Source organism: Bos taurus, chromosome 6 (assembly GCF_002263795.3).
Source record: "Bos taurus isolate L1 Dominette 01449 registration number 42190680 breed Hereford chromosome 6, ARS-UCD2.0, whole genome shotgun sequence".
NCBI classification, from domain to species: domain Eukaryota; kingdom Metazoa; phylum Chordata; class Mammalia; order Artiodactyla; family Bovidae; genus Bos; species Bos taurus.
The window spans coordinates 17,175,196-17,196,608 of record NC_037333.1 but is presented as its reverse complement, the minus strand read 5'-3'; the positions used below and the strand labels follow the sequence as shown (position 1 = coordinate 17,196,608).

At 42.4% G+C, this 21,413-nt stretch overlaps 1 protein-coding gene across 8 annotated transcripts in view; it reads right to left on the bottom strand.

Moving 5' to 3' along the window:
- LEF1 (lymphoid enhancer binding factor 1) overlaps positions 1–21,413 on the bottom strand; it is a 117,293-nt gene that overhangs the window by 4,068 nt on the left and 91,812 nt on the right. For 5 of the 8 annotated variants that reach the window (XM_005207653.5, XM_005207654.5, XM_005207656.5 and 2 more), the window contains 2 exons: positions 15,123–15,230; positions 9,986–10,034 (listed from right to left, as the gene is read on the bottom strand). In XM_005207653.5, coding sequence (XP_005207710.1) covers positions 9,986–10,034; positions 15,123–15,230 — 157 coding nt within the window. Of the gene's footprint in view, positions 1–9,276; positions 9,318–9,985; positions 10,035–15,122; positions 15,231–21,413 lie in introns of all 8 variants that reach the window. The other 3 variants (XM_005207655.5, XM_005207657.5, NM_001192856.1) reach the window with 1 other exon arrangement.

The following is a 21,413-nucleotide window of genomic DNA, read 5'->3' as shown; positions in this document are numbered from 1 at the left end:
AGGAGAGAGCATCAGAGATGAGTCTGTGAAAGGTGAACAGGAGCAGAGACTTTGTAAAGAGCGCCTGCCTCTCCGCAGCACACCACACACCCCCTGGGCACGGCCAAGTTTTCCCGCCTCACCTCTGGGCAAACCGACACAAGCCTGCTCTCTTGGGGCGGGTGCCCCTCTGCATGTGTTTACACAGCAGACTTCTAGAGCAGAGAGCAAGCATGGCAGAGCTGGTCTGCCCTGTCCTTCTAGAGGGGATGGAGGCATTTGCTCATCAGTGACTGGTCTGAGGGACCCCTAGAGATTCGCTGGGGCTCCTGGTTCCCCGTAGGTCACAGGAGCTGGTGAGGAGGAAGGGACAGTGTGGGCTGAGCCCGGCGGCACCAGGCACTGGGACAGACACGGCGTCATGCAACCGCAACGGCTCTGCTGACTTCGGCCCATCTGCAGAGAAGGACCGGGCTGTGTGAGGCGAAAGGCCTTGGCTAAGGTCACCATAGGGGGCAGAATCAGCTTCTGAGCCTTCAACCCAATTTCTTTCCACCGTAGTGCAGAGCGGAATTATCACGCCTTTGCTTCTCGCCTGCCCGCCTGCCATACCCATGAGCCAGTCAACAGCACTGTTATGACAGTGGAGGTGGTGGCGGTCTACATCTAGACCACTGTCCACCCCAAGATGACCTGCTCTCAGAGCAGGGTGGAGGACAAAGAGCATGGGAAATTAACTGGGAAATTAAATCTCTAAGATTTAAAGTATCACCTACAGAAGGCAGGTTCAGGTCTTTGAAAGGATTACCCAGTATTTGAGAAAAAGAAAGAACGATAATGTGTGGCTGGGAAGGTTGGTGCTGTCTATTCTTTCTACAGTGGAGTTAGTCCTTAAGTCCCAGCATCAAGCTAGCCGGCCCCCAGTCCCCAGCTATAAGCTCTGATGCAAGATGATTCCACAACGTGGAGGAAGGAGGGAGAGGTCAGGGCCATGAGGGGTCACTGGCCTTGGGCTTGGACGCAGGTCATATAGACCAAGGCAAGGTCACTGCATCTGTGTGGTTTCTTCCCTTGTGGTCATTCAGAGTGAATCATTATCCGGGCAAGCAGATTTTGGCAATGTTAAGATGACTCTGAGGCAGGCCTGTAACTATTAATAAACTGCTCTAGGGGACTTTCTTATTTCCATCTGCAGCTACTGGCTTCTCTTCTCATCAGCCCTTTGCCTCTCCCTTGTGAGGAAGTACATCACATTGGTTGGAGGGGCCTCACAGATCCCACCCTAGACTCTTACCTCCACGGGAAACACTGCAGAAATATTCTTGAGGAAAGTTTTGAATAAGAGAGCCTCAAAATCCATTTTACTTCTGTATATCAAAGTATTTCAGGAGGACAGTATCTATGGAGACTCATACCCATTTCTAAATTCTTTATCCAGTTCACCTTTTCTCTCTACAAGTTCTCCTACACTAAAGATGCTAACTTCACCTTCTAAAAGTGAGGCAATAGAACTAGCGCGGGCTCTTTTTCCTTTCCACTGTCATTTCTGTATGTGTAGGAGTCTGTGAGTCTTAAGTACACTAGGGAGGTGACAATGCGTTACGGGTTCTGAGCACGAGCTCTGAGAACAGTCAGTCCTGGGCTGGGTGAACCCCAGCCTCTATCACATCACCTGAGTTATCCTCAGCAAGTTACGTAAAAACCTCAGTCTCCTCACCTGTAAAATAGAAATAGCGATAGTCCATCATTACACCTCATAATGTACGCTGAGGGGGGTGAAAGGAGATAATCACCCATGACAGATTACATGCCTAGCATCTGAACGGTGCAGTGAGTGCTGGTTACTGTGGTGGGTGGAGACGTGAGCTAAAGAGAAACAGAGCTAGGTCTGAGCCTGACACCGCTGCACGCCGGCCGCACGGCCCTAGGCAAGTTACTGACATCTTCTCACCCCTCACACAGCGCCAAGACCCCTCCCCATACAGGGCTGCCACAAAGCGAGGCGTAGAGGCTTCTGTTAGCGCATCCAGGACGGAACGCGCCGTCCAGCAGTGTTAGTTCCGTTTTTGTTGTTCCGACCCCATGTGGCACGTTTGGGGGTAAAAGCAACTGTTGTATTATTTACAGAATTTCTGGTGGAAAATTAAGAATAGAGAATTCTGCAAAGTCTCTCTTATCAAATGTATTATAAAATATCTTCTACAATGTCTACAGAAATGCAGTGATACCTGGGAAAAGTAATACCAAAGGGCAGCAAAAATTTTGTTGTTATATTTACAGAGGATATATCTAAAAATTTAGAAAACTTCAAGTTAGATTTGACTTAGGACTTAAACAAAAAAGTTGGCACTACTGTTTGACTGAAATGCTTTCATTTCTTCCCCCTCATTCTGTCAAAAAAAAAAAGAGTGACTTTGCTAAGGCAGGATCACCTCAGATTATTAGACTCACTCCTCGGATCTAAGACCTGGCAGCTTCAGACCCACAGAGCACAGCTGAGGAAGTGGAAGGGCCTTAAGCTCTCACTGCAGTAACAAAAGATTCATGCAAAAAAAAAAAAAAAAGGCACATTTACCCTTCCTAATAAGAGCACCTTCCATACGCCAACTCAGACTCTATTTAATGTATATATTATTCAAATAAGCTTTGTTTTCTGGTTCCCAAATCCACAAAATGGATCTGAAGGAACATATTTACTACTGTCAGGGAGAGGTACAGTCCCTAGTCAGAATGAGAAGACAGTAAATTCAAAAGAGCAGATCTTTAGAAATCCCCTATTATTTGGGGTCATTTACAAGTGTCAGATACCATCAATTCCTTGTTGCCATATACCATACAGTACATTACAGAATAATGGCATGAGGTATTAAAAAACATTTAAATAACATGTACTCTGCTGAACAAAGAGCAGTACTCACAAGAGTTAAAAAGTACATGTTTTGATACTTAAACAGGTAAACCTAGAGTTCGCTAGCAAACTCCATTATCCAGAAGGAAAATTCTGTTTCAGACAACTCAGTGAGGAAACTGTTATACCAAATTTGTCCAAAATATTTTATTCTGTGAACTATTCTTAAGTGCTTGGATCTTAATTTCACAGGTTTCCATGGACAATACTGAAGACCATGTGTCTCGAGGGTTGTAAGAGCCTTGTTCTTCTCTCTACTATCATTTTTTAATGGCACGTGATCACTCCTGCTAGCCAAGGGGTCAGTTTTCTATTTGTTTCCCAAGGCAACTTAAACCTGATTTTAGCTCTTCTGACCATTCAAGAGCGGCACAGAACTGATGGGAAGGACACTGTGGCACTGCAGAGATTTTCAGAGCTTTCACCGTAAGCATGATCCTCTCCCTGTTCCTTCACCAGCGTACAGCCGCCGAGATAAATCACCATGTGCGCTAGACTAACAGCTCAGCCCCCGGTGCATAGTGCACCGAGGTGGCCATCTGCCTGCCCCCCTCTTGATTATTCCAACGCCAACACACCCCTGGTTTTTTCACTTTCTCATTATCAAAGCCTTCATTTCTACTTTGAGACTTTGGACAAGCCTTCCTGTTTCCTAGGTATTTCCAGTTTTACTAGTCTGTAAACAGTTGGCTTTGCTTTCTAACTTGACCAGCCAATCTGGGAACCAGAGGCTCACTGATAGTTAATGTGGGTGACTACATCTGTCCTCGGGGAACAGAGTTCAGGGCAAAGATTAGGCAAAAGTGTCAAACTCACTAGGCTTCATTTCTACTTTGAGACTTTGGACAAGCCTTCCTGTTTCCTAGGTATTTCCAGTTTTACTAGTCTGTAAACAGTTGGCTTTGCTTTCTAACTTGACCAGCCAATCTGGGAACCAGAGGCTCACTGATAGTTAATGTGGGTGACTACATCTGTCCTCGGGGAACAGAGTTCAGGGCAAAGATTAGGCAAAAGTGTCAAACTCACTAGGGTGAGCTTCAAAAACTGTATGAAGTAAATGTTTTTTTCAAGGAGACTCCTGAAAATATTTAGACCTCTCCCTGACTCTTAGGAGCACACAGCCAAGTCTCAGGCTTCAGGCAAGTCTCCTGGAAGACCTTCAGTCAGTTCTGAGGAGGACTCCAGTCCAATCAAATGGAAAGCTAGAAAAAATTTTTAAAAGATACAAATCCAAGCACTGCACAATTAACTATTGTGCTGTCTACTATACTAGAAATTACTTCTCCCACACACCTGTTGGCCCAGGAAAATAAAGGCTAAAGTTTTCATTTAGGAAAAAATATTTTAAATTCTCAGTTTAGCAAGTGTATAAGGTAAAGATTATTCCAAGGCCAAAATCATAGTGTAGTGTGTCTGTATATGGGTGCCTGTCTGTATCTCTTGGTGTGCTTAACTTTTTTTTTTTTAAAGGTAGCTTGTTTTTAAACTAGCCTTTTGGTGTTATATGATCAAAGGAAATACACTGAAATATCATAATTTCAATCTATATAATTTTAAGATAATGGACTTTTTATATGTTTTGCTAAAGTAAATATTAGTAAACCAATCAGTAATGTTTTTTAAGTTAGTAAATGGAGAATAATAATCTTCTCCACCTTTTCAAAAATTTTTAATTCTTTGCTGCTTCAATTCCTCATGAATCTTAAGTCAGGAAGAAAGGCAAGTACTTGATGCTCATCTTTGACTTCTGACAACCTTGAGATGTTACGTATTTCAAATCTAACATGTACCAGAATACTGGAAACTCACAACTTGATCATTGTTCTTTCAAACCCAGGAATTCTTCCATGACTGGACAGCTCAAGCGTGACTTCCTACTCCAGGAAGCCTTCCTTGATCTCGTCTGATTTGTGTGTTAACACTTCTTGTTCTCTTTAACACAGTGTGCTGTATGTGCTTCCTCTCTACCGTGCACATATTATTTTGTAATTATTCATTTATACGTCTGTATCCTCTTAAACAGAGAGTTCCTCTGGGAATGGGCAGGGTTCATTTAGCAAGTCACCCCACTGCCTAAAGCAGTTCTTGATTTGCTCAAGTAGACCTCACTGGATGTTCACCAAGTGAACAAACAGTTGGTGTTTAGGACATTGGCCTTCACGGGAGTGTGTGTGCAGTCTCACTGCCTGGGGCCCTGGGCTCCCGGCATTCCCGCAAGTGAAGAGTCAGTTTAAAAAAAGCTAAGGATGAATTTGGATTTCTTCAAAGATCCCACAGCTTGGAAATCACCTCCGATTTGGAGGAATGTCTTTTGTAGATCCTAATTCTAATTATTCCTAAAGTTGGCTACAAGATGTTCAGACTGGGTTAATGCTAATTTCTTTGTTTCAACTTGATTTCACCAGAATGACTATTTTTATATAATGCACAAAAGTTGAAACACATAGGCAGATGGGGACACAGCTGGGTGTATGAAGCAACTCCAATGGCATTTCCCACCGACAAAGTGAAAGCATTAAATGAAGCTCGTGTCTTTTAAGGAGTAGAGACAAGTTCTCAGACGGCTTTTGTTCACAGAGGAGTCTTTTCCCTATAATCCACCATATCCCATGCTAGTTCAGAGTAATGAGAGCTCCCTACCATTTGAGCTACATCACAGACTTCTAAGCTCAGTGATCTAATTTAATGGGAATTTCTTTTAAGGAGAGTAGGGTAATGGTAAATTCATTGTACAGAGAGAAACCCTCTCAAAAATCTCTTCACGTTGGAGTCACAGCATCTTCCCCGTCTGGGCACTGCGTTCCATCAACTTTGCCTTCCTGCAGGGATAGCCTGACTCCAGGATTTCCCTTCAGAGCTGAGAGCAAGCCCTAAGAGACCTCACACACACTGTGGGCAGGATCGAGCCTAACCAAAGACTCCATCTGTCTTGGGCTCCTCTCTAAGGTGGAGCCAGCACAAGTGGGACTGAAGTCTGGCAGACAAGAGGCCACGTGGCGGCATCAGTAGGGAAGCGAAGCCTCGAACGAGAGGCAGTGCATCTGTCGCTCATTCCGGGGGTGGGGGGAGGTGACCTGCACAGGACTGAAGAGCAAGCACACCGTGCACAAGTTGTTTTCAAGATCATACAGGCGCCTTATTAGTTCTACAGAGCCGCTCCACCCAGACCTAGAATGAGGACAGATTAGTAAACAGAAAAGAGACTTCGAGTCCCTTTACTAACACTTGGGAGGCAGGGCAGCCCGCGGAAGCACAAAGCAAACCAGGAAAAGCTGGAACTGGAGGCAGCTGGGAGCTTAGAGGCCAGGAAATAGTCCTCTTTCACTTCTGCCTTCTGCTGAGGGACCGGAGGCTCCTGACTTAAACCTAATGCCCCAGGTCATCACATGGCACAGAGAGGGCTAATGTGAGAGCCTGGGTGGCCTCACTCCCAGTCTAAGCTCTTTCTAACAGCGGGATGCTCTGTTGCCCTGGTCTTCCGTTTAGAACAATACACAGAATACCCTCCATGGAAAATAATCGGTTATTACTGAGTGTCACCTCCTCAGAAGGCCCTTTATCATCATCATTCCAAAGCCGACCCTCCGTCACTCCGCTTTACTTGTGTTACAGCACTTCCATGTTTCTGTTTTTAATCAGTTGCCCTGCCAGCAATGTAAGCAGTACAGAGCAGGGACCTCCGGAGCCTCGTTCAATGGTGTGTATTTCTAGGTATTACAGAGCTAACTGGCATTTATAAAGTGCCCAATAAATGCTGGATAGTAACTAAACAAGTCAACTGCTACCCATAGAAGTTTCTGAATTCTTAAAGAAAGGGGTGGGGAAACAGTAGGGGTAGTATCATTCCTAATTTGCTGAAATCTTTATGAATGCAAATCTGACCTCCTCTCTGCTTAGTAACTCTTATCAAATGACTGGCAGCGCAGTTCTCTAAAATAGGATAGTGTGGAGGACAGGACTTCAAAGGCTGCATGACTGATCCAGCACCGAGAGGGGAGAGGAACACTCAAGACTCTGATTAAGTGCAGCCCAGCTGACAAGAGCCAAGAATTTTTCTCTTGGGGCTGGGGGAAGGTAAGCTTTGTTGTGCTTTTCAGGAGCAGGGCAGAGGGGACACCTTGACCTCAAAAAAAAAAAAAAAAAAAGCAAACACAAAAGTGACAAGGAAGCATAATGATCACTGTAACATTATTTTTTAAAAAGGAGATATTTGGGGTACATTCTAGGACAAAAAGGCATTTAGCTAATCTTGGAATCTAAAATACTATATAATCATAAAGGACACAAAACCAAATATTAAAGTCTGAAGTATAGAAACACATTTCTGCATGATTTTTGAATAGAAACAGCATTAAAGATGGTGGTGCAAACAGAGGACAGAGTAAATCAGACCATTATCAGTCCTTAGCATGTTGTGCTTATGAGGGTTTTCCATTTAGAACCAAGCATTAAAGGGGCTGCTGTCCATACCCAGGTGTTCAGTAATTAAAAGGACAATAGTCTTCAAAAAATAAAACGCGACAAAAAAGGTACAAAAGCATATGTGTTTACTACTAGAACTATTTCTAAACTATGATGCCCTAAGTACCCGGGGACTGGGCCTGTGCTCCTGGTAACCCAGCTACAAGGCCAGCTCAGAAGAGGTCCTCAGTAATAGCTATTAAGCTAAATTAAATATGAACATCAACTGTGACATTATTTTGCTGATACCTGTTTGGTCACCCTGTATGAAGGTCTGATCTTTATACCTGGAGAAAAGCCTGCCACTAACTACTACTTTATAAGACTTTTGATATCATAAAACAATGATGAAATTGTGAAGAACTCTGGGACTCTGAATAAAGATGAAGAAAGGCTCACAGAGAAGAGGACAGCTGAGTTGGGTCTTGGTGTGGGGTGGAGGGACGAAGGGAGGGCACTGATGATAAGCAAAGAACCCTAAGGGGTGGCGCTTACTGTTCCCATTTTAGAGTGGAGGAAAATGAAGATTAAGAACCTCAAGCTGGGCAAACAGTGGATGTAAAATTCATATCTATTTGGTACCAAAATCCCTGCAGGCTTTCCTAGGAAAGCCCATTGAAATTTTAGCACCAAAATTAAGTTCTAAAAGTTTAAGTGGTCATCTGGTTCTAGTCAAGAACTAAATGACCCACAAGCTAATGCTCTTCTCCTGAGAAACACCACACTCAGGCAGAGGAAATGGGCTTTCCAAGCACAGGGACAGCATGTGCAGCAACCTCCATCTGTCTAGGGGACGCAGATGATTTTGCTTGTATGGAGCACAGGACGCATGGCTGGAGGTGAGGAGAGGCAGAGCACAGAACCTCGAGCAGAGGGTAGATGCAGGCCAGCGCTAACGTGGTCTGCACTGTGTCCTTCAGACGGGGAGGCACTGGCCCTTTTCAAGCAGGGAAGTGGACCATTCATTTGTGTTTCAGCAAATCCCTCTGAGAGCAACACAAAGAACTGGCAGAAATGAAGTCTGGCAGCAGGACAGTTATCCAAAGGCTAGTACAGTAACCCAGATGGAAAGTTAGAGCACCTGAGCTGAGGCTGTGGACTGCTGAGTGTGAGAGGAAAGACTCAAGACAGACCCCAAAGACCAAGTTGAAGGGACTGGATGCGGGTTCCGAGAGAGAAGAGAATCAAAGGGAGCGTCTTTGAGAAGAACTAAGAATTCACAGACACACCATGAAATCGAAGCCTAGCAAAGAATGAGGCAGTTTACAAAGCCGGGTTTCCACCAGGGATGCTGGTCACATGGTCAAAAATCAAATAACTACAATAAGCAGGAATGAAATAAATTTAGAAATAAAGATGAAAGCGAGATCTAGCAATGGTTACCAGTAACGAACTTGATAGTACAATATGGTTAATAAGTCCTCGAGCCATATATTTAAATAATAGAAAAAAATGAAGCCTCTTTCTCCCTAGAAATAAATACGTAACTTGTAAGCCTCTATATATCATCCCAACTGAGAAAAAGTCTCTACAGAGCAAAACCTTCCAAGTCCTGGGCCAGTGTGGGCCTGAGTTCCTCCAGCACAGCCCCCGGTTTGCAGAGTAAGATGGCATTTTGCTGGGTTTTGTTATTTGTCTTTTAAGCAGGCAGATTGCCACTGGTTAGTAAGGAATGTTTGACAAGAATTAGGGGAAAGGGAATGGAGAAAGATTAAAGGGGCAAAAAAGGGAAGAAGAGAGACACATACTATATTGCAAGTCTATAGCCGGTATAAAAACCATCAGATGTTTTAAAGCACTGCTTGGATTTTGGTGGTCTTTCCTCTTTAAAGGAGCAATGCTGAACGGCATCAGTATAAGCAAGAAGATTCACAAGCAAGTGCCTCTGTTTATAAATAACGTCAGTAGGACCAGAGAGTCGTTCTTACCATGTTTCAGATGTAGGCAGCTGTCATTCTTGGACCTGTACCTGCAGAAAATTGTGTCTTTAACAAATTTTTATTGAAGAGGTTTTTGTACATTCCAAATACGTAGTAGCTACAATATAATGTGGACCTCTTTGCTTTATTTTTTATGGTTCTTATACCAGCCATTTTTTATTTGTGCAGTACAAGTAGAGGCCTTATCTTTAATGAAAGAAAAGGGGAAATAAATAGGACCTCACTGATTGATGCCTTGAATTATTGTACAGGAAAGATAAACCCTAGCATCATGTTTTATATTTTTAAATAACCCCAAACCATAGAAAAGATTCTCCAGGGGATACAAGGTGGCATATCACAGGGTCATCATAAAAAACTGTAATGTGAGGAATTATGCAACTAGAAGAACAGGAGCGTTAAAGCAAAGAGAAGACACACAACAAAAGCAAAAACAAAACTAAGGAAAAAAGAAAACAATCACAGTTAACAACGAGGATTCCCGGTAACAGGGATTGGGGGAGCTTTTTAGAGGTACCTTCACATAGTCACATTTAAAAGAAAGGTCTTGCAAACATTTTAAAAGAATTTCAGGAAGAAAAGCCGAGTTTAGGAATCACAGTATAATTGAAAAATAAAGCAGTGTATAGAAAGATGCAGACTGCTTTAAAGGTGTTCCTCAGAAGCAGAGCGGGCTGGGAAGTCACACGGGGCCTACCTGATGTGGATTCCTGTAGCTTCTCTCTCTTCCTCTTCTTTTTCTTACCCTGGAAGAAGACAGGCACACTGTCACAGACTGCACTGTGAGCACATGGACGCACGTGATACAAAAGGACAGGCAGGCAGTCAACTGAGAGCTAAGACACCTCAATATCTCTTTCTTTACCATCTGTACCTAGAAACCGAGAGCAAGAGAACAATTCTGATCTGTGACCTTTGTCTTTTTGGCTTCACATTTAATATTGTAAGTGACCACACACACACAGGCTAATGATGTCCCAGGGCTGTGGTGGGCTTCCCTGGTGGCTCAGGGGTAAAGAATCCACCTGCCAACGCAGAAGACGCAGGTTCAGCCCGTGGGTCGGGAAGATCCCCTGGAGAAGGAAATGAAGACCCACTCCAGGATTCTTGCCTGGGAAGTCCCATGGACAGAGGAACCTGGCAGCTACAGTCCACGGGGTAGCAGAGAGCCAGACACGACTTAGCAGCTAAACAACAACAAGGGCTGTGGCCACAGACACCACCTCCCACTCAAGGAAGCCCACATAAGGAGGTACTCCGGTACTCCTTTTATTGCTAACCATCGCACTTAGAATCCACTTCTGGTAGAGGTGATGATAAATCTTCCTTACTATGAATTCGACCATGTAATTAAAAATCCACTATGTTAACAGGATCTTCAGCCCCTGTGGCACAGACACGACATAACCGAGACAGCAGTAGGAGGGTAAGACAGAACCTGAGAAAACTCAAAAGGTAATTGTAGAGACTTATTTATGGCAGCTGAAGACCTAGCTTCCCAAAAGACATAATAACATGAATATGCCTGCAATTTAAAATACATTTCAAAATCATCTTAATCACATATTTGCATTTTAGGTCTATTTATCCTGGTTTAATTTTCTGTTTTCCTTCATAATTACTTTCCCCTCAAAAATAACTGTAACAAGGCATAGACACAGTATGTATTCCACTTATATGAATAGTAAATGGCCAACCTAGATTAGGATGGTCTTTTCAAATAAGTATAACAGAACACATATCACATCCAGTTTCTCTGTCTGCTGTAATAATCACATTCACAAAAAATAAAACCATAAGATTATATTGAGTATATTGTATACATATATAAAAGTATGTATTTTTATGCACCTCAAGATAGTTTTTTTCCATGTCACATGACCTGATCTTGGGAAAGTTGACTGAAACTGTCCTCTTAAACACTAAGGCAAACAACAGATATTAGTAGCCTTGGGAAATGGCATACCAAAAATAGTGGAGTCGTCTTTAAGATGATTAAGGTACTCCAGGGAGAGGGGAGCGGACAGAGGAAGCACATGCTCCTCATAGGCATCTACTGTCTCCCTTTCAGATGCGATGACATGGTTTTCAGAAGGCGCAATAAGGTAGTTTCACGTACACGGAGCTTTCTTCCTCACCTCCTCCTCCTCCAAGCTCCCATTCACCCTTTTAAGATTCATCTCCAGTGTCATTTAGGACTCTTCTCTGAGAGCTTCCCACCATAGCCTGACTCCTCACAGGGGCCATGATGAGCTGTGTCCCTGGGCCGCTGATCACAGGGCTGTTAGCACTGCCTGAACCTCCGCTCGTCTCTGCCACCCAGCACATGCCTAGCACGTGCTTAGAACAGGCAACTGTGGCCTGACATGTCAGACTAATGTTGCTTTTGTGAAATCACCTGTACTATATTCTAGGAATACACCTGTGCTTCAAGAGAACTTACCTTTATGGTAGACAAAATTAAGGAGTTTGGATATATTTGTGTTAGAATACACAAAAACAAACAAAATTTCATGTGTAGTAAATAAACTTTTCATGAAAATCATAAATAGTACTGGGGTTTTAAGCACTACATTTAGAAGCTCCAATAATACAAATATAACAATACACCTAACAATATATGTTCACTGTTGATTTATGAAAGCCAGTTATAAAAATGAAAGTTATAAAAACAAATTGAAGCTTTACAATCTGTGATGCCTTAGGGCATTTTAATATTAAATATTGAGATATATATTTAATATGATCTCAGTGAGCATTAGGATAGCATTCTGACAATGAAAAGCTAAGTTACAGGGCATATATCTTATTTAGACTGTATTCTTGTACTTCTAAGAATACTCCGTAATATCTTTAGCTAAATTGATACCACTTGATTGACTTCTGTTTGCCTTAGTAATTAACAGGCTTATTTTGATTATTATAAAAATTTTAAGTTACAAAGCTGGGGTTCCCCTTCATTCAAAGAGATCCTAAAAGTCAAACTGTGCAAACAACTTCCTTTAAAAGTTGTGCCAAGGAAAATCTTTAAAGGAAAATTCACATTACACTGGTCTTCCTTAAAAACTACTTCCCATCTCTCCACATGGAGAGGAGGGTAGAGAGAGAAAAATAACATATGTTTCTTTTATCTCTTTTTATAAGTGGCAACTCACTCTTTAAGGATCAGAAACTTCATTCAAAGACATGATATCACCTGTATGTAGAATCTAAAGTACAACACAGATGAACACATCTATGACACAGAAATAAACTCACAGACATATGGAACCTTTGGTTGCCAAGGTGGGTGGGGTGGGGAAGGAAAGGATTGGGTGTTTGGGACAGATGCAAACTATTACGTAGAGGATGGATAAACAACCAGTTCCTATTGTACAGAACAGGGAACTCTATTCAGTATCCTGTGGTAAACCATAATGGAAAATAATATAAAAAAGTGTGTATATATATATATACACACACACAGATAACTGAATCACTTTGCTGTACAACAGAAATGAACACTGTAAATCAACTGTACTTCAATAACATAAAAAGAAAAAAAAGACATTCAACATGCAACACTTAATCTATGTAAACTCTCAGCACAGCAAAGCTCTCCCAGGGGGTCAAAGAAGGAAGACCATTCTTCCCTACAGGCCAACCACATCCAGAAGAGACCCAGGACAGGGTTAAAGGAGTATACTTTAGGACTGAAACCGTTTAGGTGGGGGATTGATCTTCCCACCTAAAGGGCATCACAGAGGCTCTATCCAGAAAATACAGTCCAGAGAACAGAAGCCAGTTCTGAGAGGAAACTCTTCAACTAAAGCTGTCTTCCTAAGGAGGCCCTGGAAGACCAAGCTGGTCTGTCTGGGGGAGGGAAATGGCATAGACTGTGCAGCCTGGGGGACTTGGCTGTTCCTTAGCCACTACATAGCCCCAGACAAGTTACCTAACCTCTTGACTCTTCAATTTCCCTCATCTGTAAAATGTAACAATACTGTTTATGTCACAGGATTATCCTAAGGACTAGAAAACAACACACAAAGCATTTGAGACAGTTCTTGACAATTGGCATGCAGCAGTTACTAAAACAACCAACACACAATCCAGGAGAGTCGATGAAGCTGCTGCTCCCAAGTCACAAACAGCAGGACTCTTACTTCCTATGTCAGACTTGTATCCAATGAGGAGGCTCCAAATCCTGACCAGTAGGGACTTTTTCTTCCAACATGTTACAGGAGACTGTGTTCCCAAAGTCTCTGTGCCTCATTATATGGGAAGTATGACCTCATACTTGTGGCCCCACAGGATCATGCACAGCAATGGCCACACGGTAATCTACATGTTGATTCATGGATTCACCGTTCTTAAAAAGGACAACTACATCTAATAAGAAGACTGTCCTAGCTGGCACTTTGAATGCGAGCCTCACAAGAAACATGAAAATGATCTTCAAATTTTTAAATTAAGAGCTTAAGTGACCAAAAACATTCCCCTCTATAAAATAGGATACAACTGATATCACTTACAATATTCTTTCTCAGAAGTAGTTTTTGTTGTATCAAGACAAGAACAAGATGTTCAAACTATAAAGTAATAAAACAACTGGAAATAAAAATGAGGTGCTTACTGCAAGGAGATCCAACCAGTCCATTCTAAAGGAGATCAGTCCTGGGTGTTCTTTGGAAGGACTGATGCTAAAGCTGAAACTCCAATACTTTGGCCACCTCATGCGAAGACTTGACTCATTGGAAAAGACTCTGATGCTGGGAGGGATTGAGGGAGGGAGGAGAAGGGGACGACAGAGGATGAGATGGCTGGATGGCATCACTGACTCGATGGACATGAGTTTGGGTGAACTCTGGGAGTTGGTGATGGACAGGGAAGCCTGGAGTGCTGCGATTCATGGGGTCGCAAAGAGTCGGACATGACTGAGCAACTGAACTGAACTGAAAATTATGATAATACCTACTCCATCTAAATAAAATATATAATGGACATCAGGGTATGTTAATATGAAACAAAAAAGTGGATTTTTACCTAGCTCTAATTAGTCTGTGGCAAAACAGTCACATGAATACACTATAATAAGTGTAAAATAACATAATCCTTTTTGGAAAGAAATCTAATATATATCAAAAGCCTTTATAATCTGTACTCAACAATTTCACTACTTTGAATCTATCCTATAAAAATAAGTCCTAAATACAGGGAAAAAAACCCTGTTATTATGCACAGTTCATCATAGGATTATTTCCACTTATTAAAAAAAAATAACATATCTAAAAATCAGGGGAAAATGGTTAATTGTGACATTCACTCAATGTATATTGTATACCTATTAAAACTGATACATAGAAACACTATGCCATAACAGAAAAAACGCGTATTGTATATAAGAGCAAGTAGCATGGCACAAAAGTGTATGTATATACAAACCCACCTGCCCTCCCTCAAACACACATCCAAGTAAAAATGGAAAAATATGCACAGAAAATATACTGGAAGATAGTTAACTAGTTATTAATAATAATAATCTCATCATTATTTACATGATGAGACTGCGGGCTTTAAAAACAATCTTTTCACCAACATTTTAATGATTAGGATTTTTTTGATTAAAAAATCTTACTTAAAAAATGTCATTAGCATATAGCCAAAAAATTATGACAGCGCAGTTTTCAAAATGAAATATAACCATGAAGTCTTTATTACAAAGTTCATTAACTTTCAAAAATAGAAAACAATGCCAGCATTAGTTCCACTCTACAACACATTTCCCTTAGGAGAGCAACACAGGGAGAGAACGAGCGAGAAGAGAGAGCCGTCGGTGTGCAGAAGGCGCTTACATAATTGTCTCTTGCAGACCAGCCTGGATAGAGCTGCATATGTAGCTGTCTTTCCTTCCGCGCTAATTCATAATATTTAGCCTGCTCTTCACGAGAGAGGGCATGCCACTGAAAAACAAAGGGGAAGGAGGGGGAAAAAATCAAGTAAAAGCAAAACAGCAATAGTATTATATATTTCATATTTCAGACAGTGGAGAATGAAAATGTTAAGAATGTAAACTTTGATTTTTAAATGGCAGAAGACCACGTGTTGCAGAAATCCATCTGGAGTTTGGTGGCTGCAACGAGATTCCAACTTTTGTTTTCCTGTCCTGCTCTCACATTACATGAAACCTGTCCAAGTATCCAAAATGAAGTGGCCTCTTGCCCAGCCTTTCTCTTCTCCAGGGCCAGTTAAAGGGAATGTTCACCAGTAAGCTTCAACACCCAACTTACCCCTTTTTCATAGTTTGTGGCATATTCTGCCATTGAGTCCAACTGCTATTTATTAATGCAAAATTTCCACAGGTCTTTTCCACACAGATATCTCCTCACCTCACATGCACACTCTCCCACTCTGTCATATGAGGAATCTGAAACCTTCATCATATGATCCTGTCTATAAAGCAAGACATCAAAAGTCAGTCTGTCTCAGTCTCTTCAGCCTCCCCTCACACTTACAGAAACACTAATTGTCCACAGGGAGAACACAGGTAACACTATAATCACCATGCACACTGTGTGTTTTGGTCTTCTGATGGAAAACAAGGAGCATGGCCTCAATTCATTTTGACATCTGCACTTTCAGACTGTAGGATCTAATTTGGAGAATGTAGCACTTGACACCTTGCAAATTTTCCATTTCCCTTTAGGTAACAGGTATCTATAGATCATACAGAGCAAAACTGCAAGGCACTGTTTGGGATTTTAAGCAGCCTGAATCCTGTATGGAATAACTGGTTCAAGATAGAAAAAGGAGTACAGCAGGGATGTCTGCTGTCACCCTGTTTGTTTAAACCATACACCAAGCACATCATGAGAAATGCTGGGCTGGATGAGTTACAAGCTGGAATCAAGATAGGCAGGAGAAATATCAACAACCTCAGATATGCAGATGATACCACTCTAATGGCAGAAAGTGAAGAGGAACCAAGAGCCTCTTGATGAAGGTGAAGGAGTAGAGTCAAAGAGCTAGCTTAAAACTAAATATTAAAAAAACTAAGATCATAGCATCCAGCTGTGTGGCAAATAGAAGGGGAAAAGGTAGAAATAGCTTTCCTCATCTAGGTCTCCAAAAATCACTGCGGACAGTGACTGCAGTCATGAAATCAGAAGACGATGGCTTCTTGGCAGGAAAGCGATGACAAACCTAGACAGGGTGTTGAAAAGCAGAGACATTACTCTGCCAACCAAGTTCATACAGTCAAGGCTGTGGTCTTTCCAATGGTCAAAAATGCTTGTGAGAGCTGGACCATAAAGAAGGCAGTTCAGGTGCTCAGTTGTGTCCGACTATTTGTGACCCCATGGACTGTAGCAACCCAGGCTTCCCTGTGCATCACCAACTCTCGGAGCTTGCTCAAATTCATGTCCATCAAGTCAGTGATGCCATCCAACCATCTCATCCTCTGTCATCCCCTTCTCCTGCCTTCAGTCTTTCCCAGCATCAGGGTCTTTTCCAATGGGTCAGTTCTTCTCATCAGGTGGCCAAAGTATTGGAGTTTTAGCTTCAGCGTCAGTCTTTCCAATGAATATTCAGAGCTGATTGATTTCCTTTAGGATTGACTGGTTGGATCTCCTTGCAGTCCAAGGGATTCTCAAGAGTCTTCTTCAACACCACAGTTCAAAAGGATCAATTCTTCAGTGTTCAGCTTTCTGTAGAGTTCAATTCTCACATCCATACATGACTACTGGATAAACCATAGCTTTGATTAGACAGATCTTTGTTGGCAAAGTAATGTCTCCGCTTTTTAATATGCTGTCTAGTCTAGGTTGGTCATAGCTTTTCTTCCAAGGAGCAAGTGTCTTTTAATTTCATGTCTACAGTCACCATCTGCAGTGATTTTGGAGTCCAAAAAATCAAAGTCTCTCCACTGTTTCCACTGTTTTCCCCATCCATTTGCCATGAAGTGATGGGACCAGATGCCATGATCTTAGTTTTCTGAATGTTGAGCTTTAAGCCAACTTTCTCACTCTCCTCTTTCACTTTCATCAAGAGGGTCTTTAGTTTTTCTTCACTTTCTGCCATAAGGGTGGTGTCATCTGTGTATCTGAGGCTATTTGTATTTCTCTTGGCAATCTTATGGATTCCAGCTTTTGCTTCATCCAGCCCAGCGTTTCTCATGATGTTCTCTGCATATAAATTAAATAAGCAGGGTGACAATATACAGCCTTGATGTACTCCTTTCCCTATTTGGAACCAGTCTGTTGTTCCATGTCCAGTTCTAACTGTTGCTTCTTGACCTGCATACAGATTTCTCAGGAAGAAGGTCAGGTGGTCTGGTATTCCTACCTCTTTCAGAATTTTCCACAGTTTGTTGTGATCCACACAGTCAAAGGCTTTGGCGTAGTCAATAAAGCAGATGTTTTTCTGGAACTCCTTGCTTTTTTGATGATCCAATGGATGTTGGCAATTTTATCTCTGGTTCCTCTGCCTTTTCTAAATCCAGCTTCAACATCATGGAAGTTCATGGCTCATGTATTGTTGAAGCCTGGCTTGTAGAATTTTGAGCATTACTTTGCTAGCATGTGAGATGAGTGCAATTGTGCGATAGTTTGAACACCCTTTGGCACTGCCTTTCTTTGGGACTGGAATGAAAACCGGCCTTTTCCAGTCCTGTGGCCACTGCTGAGTTTTGCACATTTGCTGGCATATTGAGTGCAGCACTTTCACAGCATCATCTTTCAGGATTGGAAATAGCTTAATTGGAATTCCATCACCTCCATTAGCTTTGTTTGTACTGATACTTCCTTAAGGCCCACTTGACTTCGCATTCCAGGATGACTGGCTCTAGGTGAGTGATCACACCATTGTGGTTATCTGGGTCATGAAAATATATTTTGTACAGTTCTTTTGTGTATTCTTGCCACCTCTTAATATCTTCTGCTTCTGTTAGGTCCATACCATTTCTGTCCTTTACTGAGCCCATCTTTGCATGAAGTGTTTCCTTGTTATCTCTAATTTGCTTGAAGAGATCTTTAGTCTTTCCATTCTATCGTTTTCCTCTATTGCTTTGCACTGATCACTGAGGAAGGCTTACTCTGCATTCAAATGGGTGTATCTTTCCTTTTCTCCTTTGCCTTTAGCTTCTCTTCTTTTCTCAGCTATTTGTAAGGCCTCCTCAGACAACCATTTTGCCTTTTTGCATTTCTTTTTCTTGGGGATGGTCTTCATCACTGCCTCCTGTACAATGTCATGAACCTCTGTCCATAGTTCTTCAGGAACTCTATCAGATCTAATCCCTTTAATCTATTTCTCACTTCCACTGTATAATCATAAGGGATTTGATTTAGGTCATACCTGAGTGGTCTAGTAGTTTTCCCTACTTTCTTCAATTTAAGTCTGAATTTGGCAATAAGGAGTTCATGATCTAAGCCACAGTCAGCTCCCGGTCTTGTTTCTGCTGACTGTATAGAGCTTCTCCATCTTTGGCTGCAAAGAACATAATCAATCTGATTTTGGTATTGATCATCTGCTGATGTCCATGTGTAGAGTCTTCTCTTGTGTTGTTGGAAGAAGGTGTTTGCTATAACCAGTGTGTTCTCTTGGCAAAACTCTGTTAGCCTTTGCTCTGCTTCATTTTGTACTCTAAGGGCAATTTTGCCTATTATTCCAGGTATCTCTTGATCTCCTACTTTTGCATTCCAGTTCCCTATAATGAAAAAGACATCTCTTTGGGGTGTTATTTCTAGAAGGTCTTATAGGTCTTCATAGAACCATTCAAATTCAGCTTCTTCAGCATTACTGGTTGGGGCATAGACTTGGATTACTGTGATATTGACTGGTTTGCCTTGGAAACAAACAGAGATCATTCTGTTGTTTTTGAGATTGCATCCATGAATTGCATTTCAGACTCTTGTTGATTATGAGGGCTACTACATTTCTTCTAAGAAGCAAAAAGAAGACAGAATGTCAAAGAATTGATGCCTTTGAACTGTGGTGCTGGAGAAGACTCCTGAGAATCCCTTGGACAGCAAGGAGATCAAAGCAGTCAATCTGAGGGGAAATCAACCCAGAATATTCACTGGAAGGACAGATGCTGAAGCTGAAGCTCCACTATTTTGGTTATCTGATGTGAAGAGCTGACTCACTGAAAAAGTCCCTGATGCTGAGAAAGATCGAGGGCAGAAGAAGAAGAGGATGTCAGAGGATGAGATGGATGGATGACATCACAAACTCCGGGAGATGGTGAGGGACAGGGAGGCCTGGCGTGCTGTAGTCCATGGGGTTGCAGAGTCGGACACGACTGCATGACTGAACAACAACACTGACACTTTGTGTGTGTTTACATAAAACTTACCCCAGGCCCCCTGTGAGCAGTCTCCTAGTGCGTCTTCCTACTTCCCAAATGCCAGGGTCTGTTGTCAGCCACTCCCAGAGAACTGGCTGCACTCTGGGGGACCCACTGGCCAGAGGTGATGGCACAGGGGCAGTGGCTGTAGGAGGCATGGGCCAGAGCCCACACCACTCACGCCTGCACACACTCTGGATGAGTCCCGCTTCCACTCCAGCGCTCCCAATTCTAGGGTGTACTGCTTCCATTTCACTTCCTGTTAAAGGCTGGGTGGTTCTTTCTCATTCATGTCTACTGTGCATATTTATTTTAATTACTCTCTTGTTTTAATTATGGACAGAAAGGTATGACTGGACTGGAGAAGGGAAGGAGAAGTGAGGGAGAGAGGCCGGTGAGCAAGAAGAGGCTGTGCTTGAGGACCGTGGTCCAGTGGTCAGGACACAGGACCTACAGCACAATGGGGACCTGCCTCCTCAAGGACGCAAACAATTGCTGCCCTTGCCCCTGGCAGGAGGGGACCTCACCCAAAGAGAGCACAGCACCACAGCGCCTGTGGCTCATCCTGGCCTCCCCTCCAGCCTCCGGCCCAGAGGTGGTGGGACCCACAGGCAGGGCAACGGATTCCACTTCCTTCAAACCGCCCCTTGACGGCCAGAGCCTCTAAGTTGATAGGACAATGATTTAATTGCTTTAAAGTGCAGAGTGTAAAGTTAAGAACCATGACACTCAGTGGACTTGGCCTGAGCCTACAGGCAAATCAAATAATATACTTTTCTTAAAAAAAAAAAAGGTGGGGGAGGGAGGGACGGGAGATGGGGAGGTGACAGAAAAAATACAAAACCTGAAAGAAGTTACCTGAGACACAATTCTTTGTACCAGCAGAGTAATCACAATTAGTCAAGCTGAGCCTAAAAAGGCATGTCTGGGGAGCAGTGGAAGCTGAGGCAGGAAAAGTCACACTGCCTCTGTCCACTGAAAGTGAAAGAAAGTTTAAGTCACTCAGTTGTGTCCAACTCTCTATGACCCCATGGACTACACAGTCCATGGAATTCTCCAGGCCAGAATACTGGAGTGGGTAGCCATTCCCTTCTCCAGGGGATCTTCCCAACCCAGGGATCGAACCCAGGTCTCCCGCATTGCAGGCAGATTCTTTACCAGCTGAGCCACAAGGGAAGCCACTTTTCTAAACCTGAGGTTCTGACCTAGAGCCCTTCACGGGGAGAAAAAGCCACACCAGGCACAGTGCAAGAGATCAGCCTACCTTAAAAAAAAAAGACTCATCATTAGTATTTAGATAGTTCTGGTGCTAACATGATTGGCAAGAGGCAAGGCATTATCAAAAAGGAACAAAAAGAAGACTAAGAAGAAAAAAAGATAAGAAGTCTTACTTTGTAAATTTGTTCATTCATTTGATCAATAATCTCTCATGCTACTGCAATATGTCAGTATAGAGATATATTTTATCTGGACTTGTAAATAAAACTTATCTCCCAAAATACATATGGAGGTTGGGTCTTCTGCCCAAACAACCGGTTAAACAAGCAGGAATTTTTCAGTTCCAGCAGGAAACTTAGGTTGACAAGACCCCAGCTAACAAAACTGAGCAAAATTCAAAGTGAAAAAACAGACCACAAACTAAACTGCTTACCTGCCTTTCCAACTGCTTTTAGTTCCTAGGGATTTACAATTCACAAATGCAATTCACAAACGAAGCATCATTTACTAGAGTAAAACAGTTCAGTAAAATTATGATATTAAAGTTTTACATTGAAAACAAAAGTAAAGTCTGATGCAAGCTAGA